Raw genomic sequence first — 24,981 nt, forward strand, 5'->3', positions numbered from 1 at the left:
TACAGCTCCTGCCCTATTTTTTATTCTTTGTTTTGAAACCAGGTCTCACTGAGTTGCAGAGGGCCTCACTAAGTAGCTGAGGCTGTCCACAAACCGTGATCCTCCGGTCTCAGCTTCCCGAATGCTGGGATTACAAGCGTGCGCCACCACGCCCGGCTTATTTTTATTTTGAAACAGGGTCTCGCTAGGCTAATGAGGGTCTCACTACTTGCAGAGGCTGACCTCAAACCTGCGATCCTCCTATCTCAGGTTCCCAAGCACTGGGAATACAGGTGTGTACCACTGCGCCCCAGCTGGCTTTTTTTTCTCTCATAACCTGGGAAAAGGAACGCAGGAGTAAGAATATGGCGAGAAGGCCTGAGGAGACAGGCACAGCATGTAGGAATTAAAATGAGGAAGAATGGGAGTTGGGCAGCGGAGTTCCAGCACAAGGAAGGAAGGTGGGGGATGCTGGAGGGGTCCTGCTGGCGCAGGAAATGAGAAGCCGGCTGAGGCCTGGGTGTCTCTGTGGGCCCAGCTCGGAGTGAGTCCAGAAAGGGAGTCTTGGGGACCCTGTGGCCTGGGTCTGGTCTTGGCTGCTCCGGGCAGAGCAAAGTCCCTGGTAGGCGAGGCTGGCAGGATTGGCGCTTCTGCCCACCCCCTCTTCCAGCTTTCAGCGCCCTCCACTGTGGGGTCCTGGCTGAGGCTCTGCCTGGGAGGAGGCCTTTCCTAGATTGAGGGCACCCCCATGCACCTGGGCTTTGGCGAAGTCTTCCTGAGCCTGTGCCCCTTCCCTCCCTAGACGGGGTGACCTCATCGCTACCTCCGAGGGCCTCCCCCGACTCTGCCTCTGCCGCTCACACTTTCTGGGTCTCCAAGCCCATCGCTCTCTGGCTTTTTCTCTGGCTTGCGCTCCCTCCTCTCCCTGTGCTAGTTCTGAGTTCGGCGCCCGTCCTCCCTCCGGGCCGGGTGGCCGTCTATCTGGACCGTCCTGTCCTCCCTCCGGGCCGGGTGGCCGTCTATCTGGACCGTCCCCTGCAGGCCGGCACCTCTCGGGGCCAGGCTGCGTCCAGTCTCTAGCCCGGGTCCCGCGCGTCCTTCAGCCTCAGGACCCTCTCCCCTCGGCGGCCCTGGGAGACGAGGGGGTGCGCCCCGTGGGGAGGGATCGCGGGTGGCCGGGAGGAGGAGCGACGGGGCGGCCCCAGGGCCCCGCCCGGCCCCGCCCCCGGGTCCCGGCCCGCGCCCCCGGCAGCGCCCCGGCCGCAGAGCCGCCGCCGCCGCCCGATGAATGGAGTCGCCTTCTGCCTGGTCGGGATCCCGCCGCGCCCGGAGCCCCGGCCCCCCCAGGTGAGGGCGCCCGGCGGGGCGGGCTGCGGGGCCGGGGTCGCCGCGCCCCCTTTGGCGGGCACCGGCGGGCCGGGGGCGCGAAGGAGGGCGCTGGGCAGGGGCCGCCGGCTCGGGCAGTGCCCGGCCCCCGGCCGCCCGGAGCGGGGGCGGCAGGCCCGCGCCTTTTGTCCGGGTTTTTCAGGCGGGGCGCCCGCCGCCGTTTCCTCTGCCCGAGTTTTCGTTTTCCTTTAGCGAGGCCCCGGCACAGCTGGAGGGGAGCGGTGGGGGAGGGGTGCCCGGGCGGGACGTCCTCGGCCACCGCGGCCGGACACCCCCTCCCCACGCCACTCAGTGGCCCCGCGGAGCCGTGCCGCCCCGGGCTGCCAGGCTCGGGTCCGCCGCCCCCCTGGGTGCCGGGAAAGAGTCGTGGCCCGCGACCCCCGGCCCTGCAGCCGGCTGCGCTCCTCTCTGCCCCTCCTGCTGGCTGTGGGCGGGTCTGGGCGCGGGGTGCCAGGGGCATTACTCAGCGCTGGGCTGCTTTGCTTGGGCTCTTTCATCTGCCAGCTGCTGAGGCTGGGGAGGGGCCGGCAGGGGCCTGCGGCCCCCATCCGCACGCCAGGACCAGCCCCCACCTCTGGGCCTGGGTGCCAGTCCTTCAGAGGCCCCCTAACACCCCCACCGTGTCCCCAGATGAAGGGCTGAGAACAGTCAGGTGGGCAGTTTTCTTGGGACCGGGAAAGAAGTTCCCTGCGGTCCAGATTGGGTCCCAGCCTGGGCTGAGCGAGGCCCCTTCCTCTTTTGGGGGTGCTGAGGGCTTGGCACACCCCTCTCCAGCCCCCCTACACCACTGGCCCCAGGAGCTGGGGCTTCTCAGGACTCTTGTGACTGTTGTGCTTTCTGGAGCTGTATGTCCTCAGTTCTCTCTGCTTGCATCTCTCCTCGCCTCCCTCCGGCCAGAGTATGTTTCCTAATTATAAACTTGAAATTCAGGATGGACAGGGGGCGGGGGTGGAGGTCATTAAGCATGAGTCCCTCAGATTCTCCCCCCACCACAACACCTCCGTCATCTCTATCCCCTCACATCTCTGCCCCCACCCGGTGGCCTGGCTGGGGGAGGATGGCTTTTGATCCTAAATGGTTCCCTCCCCCTGCCAGGGCAACAGGCCCATTCTCAAAAGTGGCCAGCTTTGGCTGAGATGTGCTCGTGGGCATGCCGTTTGAATCTTGATTACATAACTGATCATTTTGCCTCCGACCCTGGCCTACAGGCCCCCAGTCCTGGCTGTTTCTTCCTCTTGCCCACCGTGAGGTGGGGGCCGCCCCAGGGAGACCGAGAATGCCCCCTCCTGGGGAATGAGATCAGGAGATCCCCTGTATTCAAGCTGGATCCAAGGGCCTCCATTTCCTGATGGTAGTCAGGGCACAAGATGAGGTGTGGAGAGGAAAATTACTAGAAAAGAGGCTGGGATGCCACAAGGGATGGGCAGGCTCGGGTGGGTCCCAGCACGAGCGGAGGGGCACGGAACCTGGCGCAGGCCTGGTGTTGGGCAGCCCGAGTGGGGCCTTCTGTGCCACCGCCTCAGGCCTGAACTCATGATGAAGGGATGTGGCACTGGTGGCATTGTTGGCATCCAGGGATGGGGAGGGCACTGGTTGCAGAGCAGGGCCGTGCAGGAGTGGGCAGTGGATTGCTTCACTCCCAGGTGCAGGAATACTTGGAAGGTCTTCCTTGTGTGTAAGTAAAAGACTCCAAAGCTGGAGACTGGAATAAGTTACATCACTGCAGGTGGGTTTGCCAGTGCAGTGGCCCAGGTAGATTCCTGTGATGTTGGATTTCAGTACAGAAATCCAAAGAGATTCATTGGGTGTGCAGGTATACTCAAGTGAGCATATACATTACTGCCCGGGGAAGAAAACAATGTGTTTTAAAGGAAGAGGAGTTGTTTTAATAGCTGATAGCTAAGACACGGATAGCAATTACTCTGGGCCAGGACTTACACAGATTACTCCATTTAATCCTCACAATACAACCTTGAGGTAGATACCATTATTATCCCCATTTACAGGTAATGACATAGAGGCCCAGAGTGCTAACAGCTCAGCCCAGGTTGCATTGCTAGTGAGTCGAGTTACTGCTGGCTTCTCAGGACCGGCTTCGTCTTGCTGTCCTTCCCACTCTGCCTCTGGGTCTGCCTTGGACATGGCCTGCAAGCACGTCAACCTGTTGTACTAGGGGTGGTGGTGCATGCCTGTACTTGGGAGGCTGAGACAGGAGGATTGCAGGTCCAAAACCAGCCTTAGCTGTGTAGCAAGACTCTTAGTAACCTAAGGGAGACCCGTTTTCAAAAACAAAAAATAAGCTGGATGTGGTGGCCCACGCTTTGTAATCCCAGTACTTGGGAGGCTGAGACAGCAGGATCGCAGGTTCACGCCAGCCTCAGCTACTTAGTGAGGCCCTCTGTAAATTAGTGAGACCCTGTTTCAAAATAAAGAATAAAAAAAAAAAATAGGGCTGGGGGTGTAGCTTGGAGGTAGAATGTCCCTGGGTTCAATCCCTAGTACCACAATAAATAAACAAATAAATAAGCCGGGCATGGTGGCTCACACTTGTAATCCCCGCCCTTGGGAGGCTGAGACAGGAGGATCACACAGGTTCAAAGCCAGCCTCAGCTACTTAGTGAGGCTTTCAGCAACTTAGTGAGACCCTGTTTCTAAATAAAATATAAAAAAGGTCTGGGAGTATAGCCCGGAGGTAGAAAGCCTCTGGGTTCCACCCCCAGTAGCACCAAAAAAAAAAAAAACCCACAAATAAATAAATAATAAAAATGGACTAGGGATGTAGCTTGAGGGGGTTGAACATCCTTGGGTTCAATTCCCAGTACCACAAAACCAAACTCTGCCACTGGATTGGAGCCTGGTCACTTGTCCTTCTGCCTGTCCTCAGGGGGACAAAGCCTCGGCTATCACTCCCCGGCCGCTGGTGAGGCAGCTTGCTTCCCCTGCAGCTGGCCTGCCTGCCCGCTGCCCTTGGGCCCGCCTCTGGTCACTGGCACTGTCCTTTCAAAGACGCATCAGCCCCGCTCTGTTGGCCGCAGGGGTTCAGAGGTGAGGTATTGGCTTGGTCAGGGATTTGGACAAAGCCCGGTTTTAATTATCCCGCACTCTCGCCCTCCCGGGAGAGAGCCATGAATAGGGCCTGTGGGAGCTGGCGCTGCCTCTCCCCGACACCCCCATCCTCTTCAAACAACCCGCCCTTAGATCCAGGCCCCCTGTTTCTTATGAAATCGTGCCAGCTGGTGAGCAGGGCAGTGCCAGTCTGTGTCAGGCGGGCATCTCCTTTCCCCCTGCCTCAGTGGACTCTCAGGCCAAGGTGGCCTTGGGACTGGATACTGGGACAAGTTTAAAGCCCTTTGGGGTGGGGTATATTCATCACCTGTCAAAGTGGTCAGGACCAGGGGGCCATCTTGTCCAATAACCCCATGCTACCATGGGAAAAGTGGTGCCAGAGAGCGCCCTTGTCCCTCAGCTTGTGAGTGGCAGACAAAGACCCCTGTCCTCTGACCCCCAAGTCCCAGGCCATGCCTCTCCCTCCATCGTTCTGTTCTTGGTGCCGCCTCAGTGCCAGGTTCTGAGACTGGGGCCTGAGAGGGAGGGGGGCAGGGATGAGTGGACAATGTGTCCTGTTCATCTCTGTGTCCCCAGTGACCAGTGCAGCGCCTGGCACCGAGCGGTTCTCCATCAATGTTTGCAATGCACAAGCCAGGGAGTAGCCCCTCCCCGCCTCCCGGGGGCTCAGCCCAGCTCTTCCCCTGGCATTGTGGTGGTCCACCTACCTACATGGTTATTGTTATTATTTTTTGTGGTACTGGAGATGGAACCCATGGGGTTTTCTACCTCTAGGCTACATGCCCAGATCTGTTTTATATTTTATTTAGAAACAGGGTCTCACTAAGTTGCTGAGAGCCTCACTAAGTAAGTAGCTGGCCTTGAAGCTGTGATCCTCCTGTCTCAGCCTCCCAAGTACTGGGATTAGAAGCGTGCACCACCACACCCGGCTTCTACATGGTTACTTGAGGACAGGAAAAAAAAAAAAAAAAAAAAAAGCAGCTGTGCTGTGTGCGTAGTGCTTACCGCTCACCGCTCAGGAGACCCGTTAGCAGCGCCCCACTGGATGATGAAAAACCGTAGCAGAGATATGGCTTCCTAAGGTCACAGAACGCACAGGGGCAGAGCCGAGGAGTTGACCGCGCTCTTTACAGCGTTCCCAGCGGCCCGGGCACGGGGTGGGTGGGTCATGTTTGTCTTGTCATCCACAGAGCCTGGCACCCTGCCAGTACTCAAAAGTGTTTGTTGACAGGCTGACTGACTGAATTCATTAATGCTGGGCCAGTGTGGATCAAAACCGCGGGGAAGTGGGTGGGGCTGGGATATCTTGGGAAGGCCGCCTGAAGGTGCCGCTATTTTTGCCACCAGAGCGCCCGAGCCAAACCCAGCGAGGGAGGGAGAGCTGGCGCATGCTCAGAACCCTGTCAGGGCGCATCACCCCTCCCCACTGCTCTCCGGGATTTGTAAGAGGCGCCTGTGGGCTCCCCCAATCTCCTGGCTCCTCTCTCTCATTCCTTCCCCCTTCCCCTCCCCCAAGAGTAGGAGGGGACAGTGCCGAGGAATGGACAAATGGAAAAAGACTACAGGTTGGATCACAGAGCCCAGTTTGTTTGTTTTTTTTTTTTTTGTTTTTTTTTTTTAGCTCTCTGGCCTTGAGATGGAAGGCTCTGACCTTGCCCAATGGGAGAGAGGCTTGAGTCAGGTTTGGGGCAGGGCCAATATGAATGATTTATTTATGGTATCAGGGATTGAACCCACGGACATTCTGCCTCTGAGAGACACTCCCGATCCTATTTTATTTTTATTTGGAAACAGGGTCTCACTAAGTTACAGAGGGTTTCACTAAGCTACTGAGGCTGGCTGCAAACCTGCGATCCTCCTGTCTCAGCCTCCCAAGTACTGGGATCACAGGCATGTGCCACCACGCCCCGCCTCCTTACTAAATTTTGTGGTGCTGGGGATCCAACTTGGGGCCTTGCACATGCTAGGCAAGCGCTTAACCACTGAGACACACACACACACACACACACACACACACACACACACACACAGCCCATTAACCATCAATACTTTGACTCTTACAAAAGGGGATGTTATCCAACCAGCTTCAGTCCTAAACCTGGGACCCAGAGGCATCTCCACTCTCCTCCAACCCTTCCGTGCCTGTGCCGGCCACCTGTTGGTTCTCTTCTCTCCCTTCACCAGCTTGAATTAACATTAGTGGGTCCCCGCTCCCAGGCCATGCTTCATCTGCTGAGAAAGGCTGGTGGGGAGCTGGCCAGGACGCCAGGGCAGAGGAGCGGCCTGGGCCTGGCGGAGGCCTGGGCACCCTGTTGAGAGTACAGCCTCGCCCTCGGCCTGCTGAGTGACATTCAGATTTCACCTCTGCCCTTTTCACTTTGTGGCCTGGGATGACAGAATTGCTTTAGTCCAGGTTGGTTGGTCCTTTCTTCTTCCTGTTCTGAGCTATAACCTCAGCCCTTTTCATTTTTTATTTTGAAACAAGGACTGTTTTTTTTTTGTTTTTTTTTTTTTGCCCAGGACAAGGACTGGTAAATTGCCCGGGCTGGCCTCAAACTTCCGATTTCAATCTCCTCCCTAGCTGGGATTACCGGCATGTACTACCACCCGTGGATTAGTCTCGGTTTTCTTATCCCTGAAATAATCTCTCAGAATTATTAAGAAAATGACGTGAAAGCCGGGCGTGGTGGCGCACGCTTGTAATCCCAGCATTTGGGAGGCTGAGACTGGAGGATTGCGGATCAAAGACAGCCTCAGCTATTTAGTGAGATCCTGTTTCAAAATAAAGAATAAAAATTAGGGATTGGACGCCGGGCGTGGTGGCGCACGCTTGTAATCCCTGCGCTTGGGAGGTGGAGACAGGAGGAGTGCGCAGGTTTGAAGCCAGCCTCTCTGGCTTAAGAGACCCTGTTTCCAAATAAAAAATAAAAAAAATAAAGTGATGGGGTGTCGCTTGGAGGTAGAATGCCCCTGAGTTCCATCCCCAGTACCACACAAAAAAAAAAAGAAAAAAAAAAAAGAAATGACATTAAAGCCAGGCGTGGTGGCGCACGCTTGTAATCCCAGCGCTTGGGAATCTGAGAGAGGAGGAACACACAGGTTCGAAGCCAGCCTCAGCTACTTAGTGAGTCTCTCAGCAACTTAGTGAGACCCTGTTTTCAAATAAAGCATAAAATAGGTCTGGGAGTATAGCCCGGAGGTAGAAGGCCCCTGAGTTCCACCCCCAGTACAAAAAAGAAAAAGAAATGACACGAAGCTGGGCATGGTGGTGCTGGCCTATATTCCCAGTACTTGGGAAGCTGAGACAGGAGGATCACAGGTTCAAGATCAGCCTCGGTGGTGAGGGGCAGGGAGGAGCCGGGGCTGGCTGCTGGTCCTGAAGTTGGTCCCAGGACCGCTTCATCAAATGTCGCGTGGCTGTGGGATTTGGGTGCACACTGGTGGGGTGGGAAACCAGGAGTTCCCTGTTTCCCCTTGCCAGCCTCTCCCGGGGGAGGGGCCAGGGCAGCTCCCCGTGGCAAGGATCCCGGGCCTGCAAACGGAACTGGGGAAAGAAAGCCTTCTCATGCCCAGTGCATTTGGGGGCGTCTGGGGGTCGGGGAACAGTGGAGCCCTTGTCTCCAGCTGCCGGGAATCTGGCTGAGGAGCCGGCCCTGGGTCTGGCTGGGCCCTCACAGGCAGGTCCTCTTTGAAGTGACCCTTTCAAAGCTCAGGCCGAGTCCCTGGAAGGAGAGACAGACTGGGCAAGGCAAAAGGACGACAGAGCAGCAGCGCTGGGCTCCGTGGGGTGGGTAGGAGGCCGGCCTGTGGGCTGGAGGAATGTGGCCAGCTGTGGGAGCACATAGGAGGGCAGCCCCCAGGGGCCCTGGTGCCCAGTGGGGGTCAGTGTAGGGAGGGCAGAGTCCATCTTGGCCCTCGGCCTGGTTTCCATCGGCCTGATCTGTCTGATGTGCCTAACAGCAGCTGTGGCTTCATCGTTAATACCTGCGGCGGCAGAGAGCAGCTCAGGGATGGTGGGCACACGGCCTAGGAGCCTGTGGGACAGGGTGGGGGTCTGGGCTATCCGGGCTTTTCCTGGTCCTCGGAGCCCCTGGAAGGCTGAGAGGGGTGGCTGAACGGAGACCCTACCACAGTCCACCCATTCCTAAGGGGGAGGAACGATATTATTCACAGAGGAGGAGGAGGAAGGAGAGCAGCAGAGCAGAGAGGGCACCCCTTTTATGTTTCCGGTGGAGGAATACCAAAGGCTGCCTCTTCCCCAGCTCATTTGCTCCTCGGGGAACAGACCTAGAGACAAGATAGGCCAAGGGGATGGGACAGGAGAGGAGAAGGGACAGGCAGGGGGGCTGGGGGGCAGATGGGCAAGCCCCTCTGCTCTGACTGCATGAGTGGGGGGGGCGGGTTTGTGTCGATGGGTTCCCAGAGTCCAGGGACAGCTGAGCAGCGGACAGGAGAGTCCTCGGCAGCCCAGGTGAGGTCCCTGCTCCACCCTGGCTCTGTTTCCTAATTCACACCCCCACACGTCCTCCCATCAGGACACTCTCTGTAGAGTCCTGCGCTGCCTGCCTAAGGACGTTTCAGTGGGCCACTTATGTATTGGCTGTCCCAAGAGAGGTCTGGGCTGCCTGGGTCTGTGCAAGGACAGGCTGATGTTCCCACGGTGATGGAATCACCCAGGGGTGCACTTCTCAGGACATATCCCTGTCATTAAGTGATGCACGACTGTTCTCGGGTAGAATCTAATCTCCCTTTCATGGGCCTGGTCCCTCCCCAAGAGGGGAGGGGAGCTGAGGACTGCAGCTTGCTTGGGGGCCGTGGGCCACTCTCCTGCTCTTGGTATCTCGCGCTGGTATCTGCAGAGCTGAGCCCTCATTAGCTCTAATGAAGCCTGGCCTGCTGCACCTGGGGAGGGTGCTGGGCAGCTGAGGTTGAGCCCAGAGCTCGAGGCGGGAGGATGCAGGAAATGGGGCCACCTGAGGCTGGGGCTGCCAGGGAGTTTGGGAGAAAACCCTTTCCTTCCCCCTGGGGGCTTTTCCTCCCCCATGGTTCTCAGGGGTGGCCTGGGGATGCTAGCATTCCCTGCTAGCATTCCCCCGTAAAGTGTTCCTGCTGTTCTTTCTTTCCCTCATTTATTTTCCTCCTCTTCCTCCTCCTCCTCCTCCTCCTCCTCCTCCTCCTCCTCCTCCTCCTCCTCCTTTTCTTCCTCCTCCTCCTCCTCCTCCTCCTCCTCCTCCTCCTCCTCCTTCTTTTTCCTGGTAACTAGGGATTGAACCCAAGGCATTCTACTCCGAGCTATTCCCCAAGCTCTATTTTTATCTTTTTTATTTTGAAACAAGTTCTTACTAAGAAGCTGAGGCTGGTGTCGAACCTGTGATCCTCCTGTCTCAGCCTCCCAAGTAGTGGGATTACAGATGTGCACCACCACGCCTGGATCCCCCTCATTTCAGCCAGGGGCAGTGCGGGAAGCTCAAGGGCTGGGCTGGGAGAACCAGGTGGTGGGCCAGGTCTTAGAGCAAACCAGCCTTCACCCGTGGGTGGCCATTACTCAAATGCCCTCCTGATCCAGACACTCTCTGGCTCCTGGTACCTGGGTGAGTAAGATCCAGCCCTGCCCTCAAGGGGTTTCTAGGCTGTTTTTCTTATTGCCCAAAAGCCAGACCAAAAGTCTCCTCTGAGATTTTATAACCATGTCTCGTGAGATCTGTTCTTGGCTGCCTACAAGTTCAGACTGCTCCCTGCATCCCCCCTTCCCAAAATATTTATGTAAAAAAAATCCCCATCCTGTTGGGGAGACAGTCACAGTGCTGTAGATGCAGGCTGGTGTGCTCCCGGTGATGCCCTCTGCATGTGAATGAGGTCACAAAGGTGCTAGCCGGAGTTTAAGATGGAAGCACAGTCACTGGGTTGAATTGCTGTAGGTGTTGGTTAAAAGCCACTTGGAGGGCCGGGCATGGTGGCTCCCGGTACTGTAATTCCAGTACTTGGGAGGCTGAGACAGGAGGATCTCAGGTTCAAAGCCAGCCTCAGCTACTTAGTGAGGCCCTCCACAACTTAGTGAGACCCTGTTTCAGAATAAAAAATAAAAAATCAGACTGGGGGATGTAGTTCACAGGTAGAATGCCCCTGGGTTCAATACCCAGTACTGCAACAAGCAAGCAAGCAAACACTTAGTGGAGCCAGGAGTGGTGGCACACGCTTGTAATCCCAGCTTTTGGGAGGCTGAGACAGGAGGAGTGCGGTTCGCAGACAGCCTCAGCTACTTAGTGAGGCCAGTCCCCAGTACCAAAATAAATAAATAAATAAATAAATGAGGCTGGGGGTGTAGCTTGAAGGTAGAATGCTCCTGGGTTCACTCCGCAGTACCACAAACAATCAAACAAACAAAATACACTTGGTGATATAATTAATCTCCTTTCTCTCATCTCCTCTTTCCAAATTTAACTTTAATTTGAAGACTTTCTCCTCCTGTGGTTCTGGAGATCAGACCCAGGGCCTTGCACCTGCAGGCAAGGGCTCTGCCTCTGAGCTATACTTCCAGCCCAAGTTAAGAATTCTTTAGAAAATACCTTTTGCACACATGTAATCCCAGTACTTGGGAGGCTGAGACAGAAGATCGAAGGTTTGAAGCCAGGTTCAAAAACTTAGTGAGACAGCTGGGCATGGAGGCACACGCTTGTAATCCCAGTAGCTGGGAGGCTGAGACAGGAGGATCACATATTCTACACCAGCCTCGGCTACTTAGTAAGCCCTTCACAAATTAGTGAGACCCTGTTTCAAAACAAAGAATGAAAAATAGGGCTTGGGGTGTAGTTTGGAGGTAGAATGCTCCTGGGCTCACAAAAAACAAACAAACAATTTAGTGAGGCTGTCAGCAACTTAGTGAGACCTGTTTCAATATAAAAATAAAATAGGGCTGGGGGCGTAGTTCAGCGTTTTAATGCGTCTAAATTCAATCTCAGTACCAAAAATAAAGAGGTGAGCTTGTATTTACAGACACAAGAACTGACTGAGCTCCTGCTGGGTGTGGTAGTGGAGCAGGCCTGTAATCCCAGAGACTCAAGAGGTTGAGATAGGAAGATCACAAGTTCAAGGCCAGCCTGGCCAACTTAACTAGACCCTGCATCAAAATAAAAGGTTTGGGACTATAGCTCAGGGATAGAACTCCCCTAGGTTAGCCGGGCGTGGTGGCACATGCTTGTAATCCCAGCATTTGGGAGGCTGAGACAGGAGGATCGCACGGGTTCGAAGTCAGCCTCAGCTGCTTAGTGAGGCTCTCAGCAACTTAGTGAGACCCTGTTTCCAAATAAAATATTAAAAAAAAAAGGTCTGGGAGTATAGCCCGGAGGTAGAAAGCCTCTGGGTTCCACCCCCAGTACCACCAAAAAAAAAAAAAAAAAAAGTAAATAAGCCGGGCATGGTGGCCCATGCTTGTAATACCAGCATTTGGGAAGCTGAGACAGGAGGATCGCGGTTCATGAACAGCCTCAGCTACAGAGTGAGGCCCTTTGCAACTCAGTGAGACCCTGCTTCAAAATAAAGAATAAAGATAATAGGACTAGGGTGTAGCTCGGGGGTAGAATGCCCCTGGGTTCCATCCCTAGTACCGCAAAAAGAAAAAGTAATAATAATAAATAGTAGCTGAGCATGGTGGCATATGCTGATAATCCCAATATTTGGGAGGCTGAAATAGGAGGATCACAGATTCGTGGCCAAGCCTCAGCAAGTTAGTGAGGCCCACAGTAACTTAGAACCTGTTTCAAACTAAAAAATGAAAGAGGTCTGGGGATGTAGCCCAAAGGTAGAATACCCCTGGGTTCAATTCCAGTACAAATAAATAAATAAATAAATAAATAGGGTGGGAATGTAGCTCAGAGGTAAAATGCCACTGGGTTCAAGCACGCACCACCATGCCTGGCAGGAGCTGCTTTTATTAATTTTAAAACCCTTTGAAAAATCCTTTGTGGATTGCTAACTTAAGTTTTTTTTTTTCTTTTGGTACTGTGATGGAATTACACCTCCAAATTACACCCTCAGTCCTATTTTTAATAATTTTATTATTGTGTGTGTGTGTGTGTGTGTGTGTGTGTGTGTGTGTATGTGTGTGTGTATGCTTTTTGCGGGTCTGGGGATGAAACCCAGGGTAATTTGACATCCGAGCTACACCCCCTGCCCTATTTTTAAATTCTTTATTTTTATTTATTTATTTATTTTGGTGGTACTGGGGTTCCTGGAAACCCTTCTACCTCCGGGCTACACTCCCAGACCTATTTTTATACTTTTTTATTCGGAAACAGGATCTCTTAAGCCAGCGCACGTGGCTGGCTTCAAACCTGTGCGATCCTCCTGTCTCCGCCTCCCAAGTGCAGGGATTACAAGCGTGCGCCACCACGCTCGGCCCTTTAATTATTTTGAAACAGGGTCTCACTAAGTTGCGCAGGGTCTCACTAAGTAGCTGAGGCTGGCTTTGAACCGGTGATCCTCCTGTCTCAGCCTCCTAAATACTGGGATTATAAGTGTGCGCCACCAGTCCCAGCTCATCTAAGATTTATTGAGCAACTCTTATGTGCCCAGCATTCAACACTGAATCCTCTCAAAGAACCCTTTTGCAGCTGAGGAGACTGAAGCTTAGAGAAAGAAAGTACTTTACCAGGGCCATAAAATTGAAACTTGAGTCCTGGACTCTGTGTGTGTGTGTGTGTGTGTGTGTGTGTGTGTGTGTGTGTGTGTGTTGAATGCAGTGTTCTACCACTGAGCTACACCGCCAGCCCTTTTTAAATTTTATTTTGTAACAGGGTCTCTCAGCTGGGTATGCTGGTAGACATCTATAATCTTAGTACTTGGAAGGCTGAGACAGGAGAGGAGGATCACAGGTTCACAGCCAGCCATGGTAATTTAGCGAGGCCCTCTGCAATTTAGCTCTCTGCAATTTAGTGAGACCCCATTTCAAAATTAAAAAGTAGGGGCCAGGCCGGGCGTGGTGGCGCACGGTTGTAATCCCTGCGCTTGGGAGGCGGAGACAGGAGGATCACGCACGTTCGAAGCCAGCCGCGCTGGCTTAAGAGACCCTGTTTCCAAATAAAAATATAAAAAATAGGTCTGGGAGTGTAGCCCAGAGGTAAAAGGGCTTCCAGGAACCCCAGTACCACCAAAAAAAAAAAAAAAAAAAAAAAAATGTAGGGGCCAGGTGTGGTAGCACATGTCTGAAATTCCTGTACTTGGGATGCTGAGACAGGAGGATCGCAGGTTTGAGGACAGCCTCAGCAAGTAGTGAGACTCACATCAATCCAGGGAGCCTTTCTTTCTTTCTTTCTTTCTTTCTTTCTTTCTTTCTTTCTTTCTTTCTTTCTTTCTTTCTTTCTTTCTTTTGCGGGTCTGAGGATGGAACCCAGGGGCATTCGACCTCCAAGCTACACCCCCTGCCCTATTTCTTATTCTTTATTTTGAAAAAGGGTCTCACTAAGTTATGGAGGGCCTCACTTAAATATCTGAGCCTGTCCGTGAACGGCGATCCATCAGTCTCTGCCTCCCAAATGCTGGGATTACAAGCGTGGGCCACCACGCCTGGCTAGCCTTGTTACTAAATAAAAAGTAAAACCTTTACTTCTAAATAAGAAGTAAAATCAGGCTGGGTATGTAGCTTGAAGGTATCACACACAAAACAAAAAGCCCCAGGGTCTTGATAGGTTCTTGCACACCGGCCTTGACCCTGTGCCTCCCCCTCTGTCCTCTCAGCTCTCAAGACCCCTCTAGACCCTCGGATTCTTTGACTCCTTTCCCTAGTGTGTCACGCTCCCCCACTGCCGCCCCCAGAATGAAAGGCAGGGGAGCCAGGCTCTATTTTTTTTTTTTTTTTTGCAGTACTAAGGATTGAGCCCAGGGGCATTCTGCCTCTGAGCTACATCCCCAGCCCTATTTTATTCTTTATTTTGAAAGAGGGTCTCACTAAGTTGTGGAGTAACCTGTTCCCGCGGGCTGGGTCCTCCCACCACGCTGTCTGTGTACTACTGTGGTCACTGTCGAGGGGAGGGAAGGAAGGAGCCTGGCGGGGAACTGGGGCAGCTGTCGTTTCCCGGGTGCCCAGCTGTGCGTGAGCCCTGTGAACTCCCAGGGCGAGGCCGCCCAGGTGCCGGGTGGGGGAAGCGGAGCCCAGCGGCCATGCTGCACCCGGGATGCCAGCCTGGGAGGACCAGAAGCCAGCTCCAGGGCTTGGAATCTCAGCCTCGGAGGTGTGGGCGCGGCCGCCGGCTAAGGGCTGGCCGCTGCCTTTTGTGGAGTGCTGGTCCTGCTCGGGTTCCCAGGCTGGCAGGGATCTGCCAATTGGCGATGCCCGCGGCTCTTTATTTGCATCTAATTTGCATGGACACGCCCCTCGCGCCCACTGCTCAGCCTTCTCCGGCGCCCCGGCCCTGGGAAGGGTGGGGTGGGGGGGTGGGGGCTCGGGAGGGGCGGCCTGGGCTGCCAGCCTGGCCGCACTATTCATAGCTCAGGGGCCGCGTACTTCGCATACTTGGCGTTTCTCCTGTCTGGCCGGCCAGGCCTCCCTCCCGAACTCCCCTCTCTCCTTCTCCCCTCCTCCCCCACCTCCTCTCCCACCTTTCTCCTCTCAGCCAGTCATCCCCAAGTCTGATTTCCCAGCCGCCTCTTTACGGCACTGGAGGCGCCTTAGAGCCCCACCTAGGGGGAGGCACTGGTAGCCACGGGGGTAGGACGAGGCGCCCCGGGCCTGGGCCAGGCCGGCTCCAAGCTGACCTCGCTGTGGTACCCCCAGCACGCTCCTCAGCTTGCGAGTTAGGGTAGCTAGCTGCTCAGGAGCTGCAGGCCGAGAACCGGGAGCTGGGCGCAGTCAAGGAGAGACAGGGCAGGGAGAGGCAAGTTCCACAGTCCAGGGAGAGGGATGTGGCGCTGAATCTCAGGACAGGGGCCTGGCGGTGCTGGAGGCCCCGTGAGGCCCTTGGAGAGCTCCTGAGGTGGCTGCAGCGGCTGTAGCGAGCCAGGCTGGGTGAGACGCAGCCGACCTCACAAGAGGTTCTTCCAGAACCTCTACCTCTGGACTTGATTCCTGCCCAGGAAGGAAGGGGCTCATACACATGGACACAGGGCGAGGCAGCCCCTGCATCACTGCACCCTGCAGGGTGCCCGGGGCTCCCCTCCACTCTGCAGAGCCGAATGTACCCCGGGTTCAGAAACAGTATGACCAGCACCCACCCCAGCCCCCTGCTGGGTCCCCAACAAATCAGATATGGTTCTGAGGGGACACGCAGCTGAGGGGGGACGACTGGTCAAAATAGTCTTGTAAATATATAAACTGCTGGGCATGGTGGTGCATGCCTGTAATCCCAGCTCCTTGGGAGACTGAGGCAGGAGGATGGAATGCCCAAGGCTAGCCTGGGCAACTTAGTCCCTGGCTCCGGATTTTAAAAGCTTTTTAATTTTATTTATTTTTTTTATACAAGGGGCTGGGAATATAGGGCAGTGGTAGAGAGGTTACCTAGCAATGTATGAGGCCCAGGTTTAATCCACAGCACCAGGGGTGGGGGGAATATATATATGTGTGTATGTATATACATATATATTGACATATACAAATAAAGTATGCGTAAACACCAGCAAGAGGGTGTGCCTGCACCTGACCGGGTCTGAGGCCAGAGGAGGAGTGTCTGAGGAAGTGACATTTTCTCTGCCAGGGTGGGCAGGAGTTAATTAGGGTGTGGGCTGCTGAGGCAGGGAGGGAGTGAGGAGAGAACAGCATACCAGAAACAGCATGTGCAAAGGCCCCGCGGCTGGAAGGCTGGAAGGCTGCCTTGTCCTCGCAGGAGCCTGAAGGAGGCAGGGGTGACTGGGGCCGGTGGATGCAGAGGCAGAAGGTGTGTCCTGCAGGGGTCACAATACTGGAGCAATCAGTCTGGACTGCGGGCTGGAGCAGAGCGGTGGGCCTGGAGACACTGGGGAGCCCACCCAATGGTGGGACGGAGGGTGGGGGTGCCTCCCATTTATGGGTTCTTAGACTGCATTCATTCCTGGTAACCTTGCCAGGCTATTCTCCCTACCATCCTTTTATAGTTCAACAAAGAAGAAAACCAGTGTGAACTTGAGTGGTGATCTGAAGGTCACATCACCAGAAAAGGCCCAGAGCCGGTACCAAGCGAGGCAGGGACAGTGGCCCCCTCACCAGCCGCGGGCCCCCACCCTGCTGAGCCCCTGTGGGTGGGCCCAGCATTCTTACCTCACTCTGGCCTGGGTGGGGTCACCCCTGGCTCTAGGAGCTTCTGTTAGCCAGGTCCTGTTGGCACCAGCGCCCGAGTATCCTGCCTCTTACCAGGGCCCCGGGTGTGGGCCAGGAAGACTGGTGAGGGCGAGGGTCTAGGTGGAAGGCTGTGAGCAGCCGAGCAGCTGCCCCAGCTCTCGTGGGCCAGTGCCCAGGACGGGCTGCCTGTCTCTGCAGAGCCACCGTGCCCTCCGCCCCTCCAGCTGCTTCTGCGGCATCTCAACCTGGATCACGGGGAGGTTCAGCTCAAAGATGGGGCCACGTGCAAAGGGAATGCAGAGGTATCCCGGGCAGGCTGGGCAGGGCTAGCGTGAGTGAGGGGGTGGGTGGTTTCAGGGGTGGGGCCCAGAGCCTCTCCCAGCAGGGAGCCCGGGTGCCCTGGGGGACACTTTCGGGACCTGCTGAAACCTGTCCTGGGAGGGGATGTGGTCTCAGCCTGACTAGGACGGAGCTCTCTGCTGAAAGAAACCAGTGGGTGCACCTGTTGTCTCTACCCAGGTGGGCAGACAACAGGAAGGACTCGGGGGGGGGGGGCATAGGGTGATTCACACGCAGAGTTCCCAGTTGCCTCTGCGATGAGCCGTCCACCCAGGGAATGGACGTGGTGACGTCAGAGAAGTCATTGGAAGCATTCCTCTGCCTCCAGGAGTGACTGTCCCTAGCTCATTCTAGTCCAGAGGTTCCCAAACTTATTTGGCTTACTGCCCCCCTCCTTTTGTGGTACTGGGGATGCAACCCAGGGGCATTCTACCTCCGAGCTACACCCCCAGCCCTATTTTTTTTTTATTCTTTATTTTGAAACGGGGTCTCACTGAGTTGCAGAGGGCCTCACTAAGAAGCTGAGGCTGTTGGCGAACCAGGATCCTCCAGTCTCAGCCTCCCAAATGCTGGGTTTACAAGCGTGTGCCACCACATCTGGCTTACTGCCCCCTTTTCAGAAAAATAAAAAAAATTACTCAGCTTCCCCCCGGAAATCTACCTTTTCTGAGTAAACAGGAAGATTCAGTGACAAATTTGTGTTCTCTTATGTATCTGTATTTCATTCCAGTCCCTCTTCTTGGGAGTGGTATCCCCTACTTTGAGAACCTATGGCTCTAGTCCAGTGAGTGGCTTTTGCCAACAGAGCATGGTGGCACACACCTGTAATCCCAGTACTTGGGAGGCTGAGATAGGACAATCACAGTTTCGAGGCCAGCCTCAGAAACTTAGACCCTTTTTCAAAATTAAAAAATAAGGGTTGGGGGTAGCCAGGTGTGGTGGCGCATGCTTGTGATCCCAGTGCTTAGAGGCTGAGACAGGAGGATTGCGTAGGTTCAAAGCCAGCCTCAGCTACTTAGTAAGGCTCTCAGCAACTTAGTAAGACCCTGTTCCCAAATAAAGTATAAAATAGGTCTGGGAGTATAGTCCGGAAGTAGAAAAGCCCCTGGGTTCCACCCCCAGTACCACCCCCGCACCCTGTTTGTGGTTCTCCCCGGGGAGGGTGGTGAGGCTGCGTGCCAGAGCTGGGCCAGCAGGGGGCTCTGCGGCCTCGCACCTGCGGCCCTGTGCGTTTGGACAGTTTTCTAGGCGTTTGCAAGGACAGGGACCGGTCTCTGTGGGCACACCTGTATGGGTGGTGGTGGTGTGTAAGTTCGTGGGAGATTGGAACACACATGTGTGCTCACTGAGGTCTCAGGGCAGGAGCCCTGAGCCAGGCTGAGCCAGGCTCCTGCCAAGGAAACACTTCCATACTCTGGCCATCTCTGTGTGTGGCAGCCCAAGGAGTTTGTGTATCATGGATCCAGCCTGATGACTGGGAGGCCATCACCAACAAGAGGGAACCCCTGTGTGCTGCGCTGGGTTTAGTCGTCCCTGGTAGCCTGACTTCCTGTGTGTGTTGGGGGGGTGTGTGTGCATGCGACTGGGGATGAAACACAGGGTTGTTCTACCTCCCAGCTACACCCCAGCCCTATTTTTTTTTTTTTTTTTTTTTTTTTGCGGGTCTGGGGATGGAACCCAGGGGCATTTGACCTCTGAGCTACACCCCCTGCCCTATTTTTTATTCTTTATTTTGAAACCGGGTCTCACTGAGTTGCAGAAGGCCTCACTAAGTAGCTGAGGCTGTCCGCGAACCGTGATCCTCCAGGTCTCAGCCTCCCGAATGCTGGGATTACAAGCGTGCGCCACCACGCCCGGCTCCTATTTTATTTTTTATTCTAAACAGGCTCTCACTAAGGCGTTGAGAGTCTCTTGAAGTTGTCAAGACTGACTTCAAATCTGCAATACCCCTGTCGCAGCCTCCCAAGTCCTGGGAATACAGGTGTGCACCAGCACACTACGCTAGACATCTTTGGGCTCAAAGATGACAATGGGGATTGTGAGAAGGGGTGGACTGAGGGAGGGAGGGATAGGTCCTCCAGGCCGTGCGTAGCTATCCTGGCCTCTCTGTGGGGAGAGCCTGCTCCTGGGTGCCAGGGGAAACCTGTGCATTCGTTCCATCTTTCAACAACTTTATTTCTTTGAGTTCTGACTCGTGTGTGTGTGTGTGTGTGTGTGTGTGTGTGTGTGTGTGTGTGTGTTCTGGAGATCAAATCCAGGACTTCTTACATTCTAGGAGAGCTCTCTACCACTAAGTCACATGTCTAGCTCTTTAACATAACTTATTTACTTATTTGATACTAGAGATTAGACCTAGAGACATTCTACCTCTGAGATACATCCCCAACCCTTTTTATTTTGAAATAGGGTCTCACAAAGTTGTTGAGGGTTTTGATAAATTGCCAAGGCTGCTCTAACCTGTGCTCCTCCTTTTTTAGTCTCCTAAGTACTGGGATTATAGGCATGTATCAACGTACTTGGCTTGCCAGGCCTTTATTGTGGCAAAATATATATGATGTAAAATTAACCATCCCCCCAGTTTTTTTTTCAAAGAGTGCTGAGAATTTAACCCAGGGCTTCGTGTATGCTAGGCAAGTGCTCTGACACTGAGCTGTCTCCTCAACATATTTTTGACTCATTTTAAGTATATTGTTCAATGCATTAAATATCTTCATGTTGCACAAACAGCACCACCATCCAGCTCTAGAACTTTTTCATCTTCCCAAACTGAAAATCTATAAGCCATGAAATAATAACTCCCAGGCGGGCACAGTGATACACACCTGTAATCCCAGTACCTGGGAGGCAGAGATAGGAGGATCACTGGTTTGAGACCAGTTTCCACAACTTAGCGAGACTTAGCAACTCAGCAAGACTGTATTCAAAATAAAAATAAAAATAGAGCCAGGCGTGGTGGCGCGCGTTTGTAATCCCAGCATTCGGGAGGCTGAGACCAGAGGATCGCGGTTCCCGGCCAACCTTAGCTACTTTGCAACTCAGTGAGACCTGGTTTCAAAATAAAGAATAAAAAATAGGGCAGGGGGTATAGCTCAGAGGTGGAATGCCCCTGAGTTCCATCCCTAGACCCACAAAAAATAAAAAAATAATAAAAATAATAAAAATAGGGCTGTAGTTGTGCGTCACGGTGGCAAATGCCAGTAATCCCAGTACTTGGGAGGCTGAGACAGATTTGTGGACAGCCTCAGCAACTTAGTAAGGGCTTCTGTAACTTAGTGAGACCCTGTTTCAAAGTATTAAAAAATAAGGCTGGGCGTGATGGAGCATTCTTATAATCCCAGCATTTGGGAGGCTGAGATAGGAGGATCATGGTTCCAGGATAGCATCAGCTACTTAGTAAGGCCCTTTGCAGCAACTCAGTGAGACCCTGTTTCTTTTTTTTTTTTTTTTTTTTTTTTTTTTGCGGGTCTGGGGATGGAACCTAGGGGCATTTGACCTCTGAGCTACACCCCCTGCCCTATTTTTTATTCTTTATTTTAAAACCGGGTCTCACTGAGTTGCAGAGGGCCTCACTAAGTAGCTGAGGCTGTCCACGAACCGTGATCCTCCAGGTCTCAGCCTCCCGAATGCCGGGATTACAAGCGTGCGCCACCACGCCCGGCTAGTGAGACCCTGTTTCAAAAAAAAGAATAAAAAATAGGGCTGATGGTGTAGCTCGGAGGTAGAATGCCCTGGGTTCTATCCCAGTACCACACACACACACACACACACACACACACACACACACACACACTATATATATATATATATATATATATATATATATATATATATGTATGTATATGTATATATTAGTGCTGGAGGTATAATTCAGAGGAAGAGGTGGAATTCCTTGGGTTCAATCCCCAGTACTACCAAAACAAAAAAAGAAGATAGGGCAGAGGGTGTACTTTAAAGGTAGAATGCACCCAGCTTCAGCCCCAGTATCCCTCCCACGCACACAATAATATCTTACCTTTTCCCTTCCCTTTGTCCCCAGCAACCAACATTCTACCTTCTGTCTCTATGAGTCTTAAGTGTCTCATGCAAGTGGAAGAGTTTAATACATCCTTTTGTGTCTGGCTTATTTGCTATGGCGTCTTCAAAGCTCATCAACCATGCTGAAGCATGTATCAGAATGTCATTCCTAGGTGGGCACAGTAGTGCACACCTGTATTCCCAGTATTTGGAGGGCTGAGATTGAAAGTTTGAGGCCAAACTTTTGAGGAGGGCATGGTGGCTCATGCTTGTAATCCCAGCACTTGGGACACTGAGACAGGAGGACCACGGTTCGTCGACAGCCTCAGCTTCTTAGTGAGGCTCGTTGTAACTCAGTGAGAACCTGTTTCAAAATACTGAATAAAAATTAGGGCTGGGGATCCAGGCGTGGTGTTGCACGCTTGTAATCCTAGCATTCGGGAGGTGGATAAAGGAGGATCGGGGTTCTTGGACAGCCTCAGCTATTTAGCAAGGCCCTTTGTAACGCAGTGAGACTCTGTTTCAAAAATAAAAAGACTAGCCGGGCGTGGTGGCGCATGGTTGTAATCCCCGAGCTTGGGAGGCAGAAACAGGAGGATCACGCAGGTTCGAAGCCAGCCACGCTGGCTTAAGAGACCCTGTTTCCAAATAAAAATATAAAAAATAGGTCTGGGAGTGTAGCCTGGAGATAGAAGGACTTCCAGAAACCCCAGTACCACCAAAATAAATAAATAAAATAAAAATAAAAAATAAATAAAATTACTAAAAAATAGGCCAGGGGGTGTTGCTCGGCAGTACAACGCCCCCGGGTTCCATCCCTGGTACTAAAAAAAAAAAAAAAAAAAAAATTTAAAAAAGAAAGTTTAGGCCAGCCTGGGCAACTTAGCTAGACCCTGTCTTACAGAAAGCAGGGGCCGGGCGTGGTAGCGCACACTTTTAATTCTAGTATTTGGGAGGCTGAGACAGGAGGATTATGCAGGTTTGCAGACAGCCTCAGCTACTTAGTGAGGCCCTTTGCAACTCCGTGAGACCCTGTTTCCAAATAAAGAATAAAAAATAGAGTTGGGGGTGTTGCTCAGAGGTAAAATGACCCTGGGTTCCATCCCCGGTACAGCAAAAAAATTAAAAAAAAAAAAGAATGAGGGAGCCAGGTGTGGTGTCACAGGCTTGTCCCAGTATTTGAAGGCCGAGACAGTAGGTCAGGTTCATGGCCAACCTCAGTAATTTAGTTAGACCCTGTTTCAAAATAACAAAATAAAAGTAGCTGGAAGTGTAGCTTAGAGGCAGACTGCCTCTGGGTTCAGTCCCCAGGAGCCCCCTCCCACTGTACCAGAAAAAAAATAAAGAAACAAAGAAAGGAAAGGGAGCTGGGCGTTTTGTTTCTTTTTAAACCTGAGTAATATTCCACCATATAGACACACCACGTTTCTGTTCTATGTGTATGCCACGTTTTGCTTATCTGCTCACCCATAGGAGGATGCCTGGGTCACTCCCAGCTCTTGGCTATTGTAAACAATGCTGCTGTGAACACGGGTGCACAGTCAGTTCTTGCTTTTAGTTCTTTTTGGTATATACTCAAGTGGAATTGCTGGCTCCTATGGTAATTCTGTGTTTACTTTTTTCTGGAAACTCCATACCGTTTTCCACAGTAGCTGATCCAGGGTCTACTCCCACTTGCAGAAATGGGAGGATTCCAATTTCTGTATATCCTCACCGTCATAAATATTTATTTATTTATTTATTTATTTATTTATTTATTTATTTTGCGATACTAGGGATGGAACCCAGGGGCATTCTACCTCTGAGCTACACCTCCAGCCTGATTTTATTCTTTCATTTTTGAAACATGTCTTTCGTTTTTGAAAGTTGCAGAGGACCTCACTAAGTTGCTGAGGCTGACTGCAAACCTGTGAACTTCCCAAGTATTGGGATTACAAGTGTGTGCCACCACGCCTGGCTACAATTAATTTTTGTTTTTATTTATTTTTGCGGTACTGGAGATTAAATCCAGGGGCATTTGACCTCCAAGCTACACCCCAACCCTATTTTTTTTCTTTATTTTGAAGCAGGGTCTCACTAAATTGTGGAGCGTCTCACTCAATAGCTGAGGCTGGCCCAGAACCTATGATCCTCCTGTCTCAGGCTCCCAAGTACTGAGATTACACGCGTGTGCCACCATGTCCGGTTTACAAATAATTTTTTAAGAGCCTATCCTGGACAAGGTCAGCAAATCCATTTATTCCCTTCCTTCCTTCCTTTCTTTCTTTCTGCAGTACTAGGGCTTGAAGCCAGGGCACTGAGTTACATCTTTAGCCTGTTTTTATTTTTTACTTTGAAACAGGGTCTCCCTAGGTTGTCCAGGCTGGATTTGCAATTTTTTCAATTATTTTCCTGTCCTTTTCTCTCTCTCTCTCTCTCTCTCTCTCTCTCTTTTTTTTTTTTTTTTTGGTTTTGAACCCAGGGGCATTCTGCCTCCAAGCTACACCCTCAGCCCTATTTTTTAATTCTTTATTTTGAAACAGGGTCTCACTAAGTTGCAGAGGACCTCACTAAATAGCTGAGGCTGGCATAGAACCTATGATTCTCCTGTCTCAGCCTCCCAAGTACTGGGGTTACAGACATGTGCTACCACACTTGTGTGTGTGTGTGTGTGTGTGTGTGTGTGTGTGTGTGTGTGTGTGTTACTAAGGTATTAACTCAGGGACTTTCTACTTCTGGGCTACACTCCCAGCCTGATTTTTTTTTTTTTTTTTTTTTGCGGTACTAGGGATGAAATCCAGGGGCATTCTACCTCTGAGCTACACCCCATTCCTTTTTTTTTTTTTTTCATTCTTTATTTTGAAACAGGGTCTCACTGAGTTGCAAAGGGCCTCACTAAGTAGCTGAGGCTGGCCACAAACCTTTGATCCTCCCGTCTCAGCCTCCCAAGTAGGGGGATTACAAATGTATACCACCACACCCAGCTTAATTTTTCACTTTGAAATGACGTCTTGGTCTATTGCTTACTGAGATTCTCACTAGGCTGACCTCGAACCTGCGACCCTCCTGTCTCAGCCTCCCAAGTACTGGGATTATAGGCATATGCCACGACCTCTGGCTTGGGCTTGCACTTTGTATCCTCCTGCCTCAGCCGACCTCATTGCTGGGATCACAGGCACGAATCACTGTGTCTGGCAAACAAATTCATTTCTGAAAATCAAACAGCCATTATTATCCTTAGGGGCCTGTCAGATCTAATAGAGGAGACTGAGGCCATGCCCTGGGAGCAGTCTCCAATCCACAGGAAAGACACAAGCCATGCCCTGCAGGAGACTCTAGATTGATGTGGAGCCAAAGCCCTTACTGTCAGGAGTGTGGGTGGGAACTGCCTCAGAGGCTGGGATGGATGTATGGAGGGCCGGGGCTGTCCAGGAACTCTGGGTGGAGTAAACTGGGGCAGAGAGGGTCCAGGAAGGGCTCTGTCCCACGCTGGCCTGCGGTTGCAGAGCCGTGGCCCTGTGTTTACTTTGTGGCTGGCTCCGGGCTCACCCTCTTCTACAAATGCTCATTTCCCACCATAAGCAAAGAGGCTGCTCTTTGGTCTCCCCTCCCTCGGCGCCCCTGAGGCGGGCACCAGCCCTCCCGCTGCCAGCCTGGCACCTATGCCATGTTCCCTGCGTGGCAATAAGGTATGAGCGGCCTCATCCCGGGGTCTCATGTCACCCATCCTTTCCCCGCTTCCAAAGCGTATACAAGCCAGGGCTCTGGGCTTGCCAGGTCCAGCTACTGCTATAAAGGAAAAACTCCAGGGGATTTCTCTCTCTTGGGAGAATCAGCACAACGGGAGCCTGAACGGCCTGACACTGGTGGTGGGAGGTGCTGGTGAAACTCATGGGAATGGCTGCCCAGCGCGGTGGCGCGGGCCTGTAATCCTAGTACTTGGGTGTCTGAGCCAGGAAGATCGTAGGTTTGAG

General features: G+C 52.8%; 1 protein-coding gene across 1 annotated transcript in view; it reads left to right on the forward strand.

Annotated features, from left to right (window-relative positions):
* Window positions 1–1,263: 1,263 nt before the first annotated feature.
* The window catches only part of ARHGAP23 (Rho GTPase activating protein 23), a gene marked incomplete at both ends in the record, with an annotated part of 87,624 nt that continues 63,906 nt past the window's right edge, over window positions 1,264–24,981 (forward strand). The window contains one exon of the mRNA XM_080714050.1: window positions 1,264–1,326. Coding sequence (XP_080570176.1) covers window positions 1,264–1,326 — 63 coding nt within the window. The remainder of the gene's footprint in view (window positions 1,327–24,981) is intronic.

Source organism: Muscardinus avellanarius (genome assembly GCF_963383645.1).
Source record: "Muscardinus avellanarius genome assembly, chromosome: 16".
Classification (NCBI taxonomy): Eukaryota; Metazoa; Chordata; class Mammalia; order Rodentia; family Gliridae; genus Muscardinus; species Muscardinus avellanarius.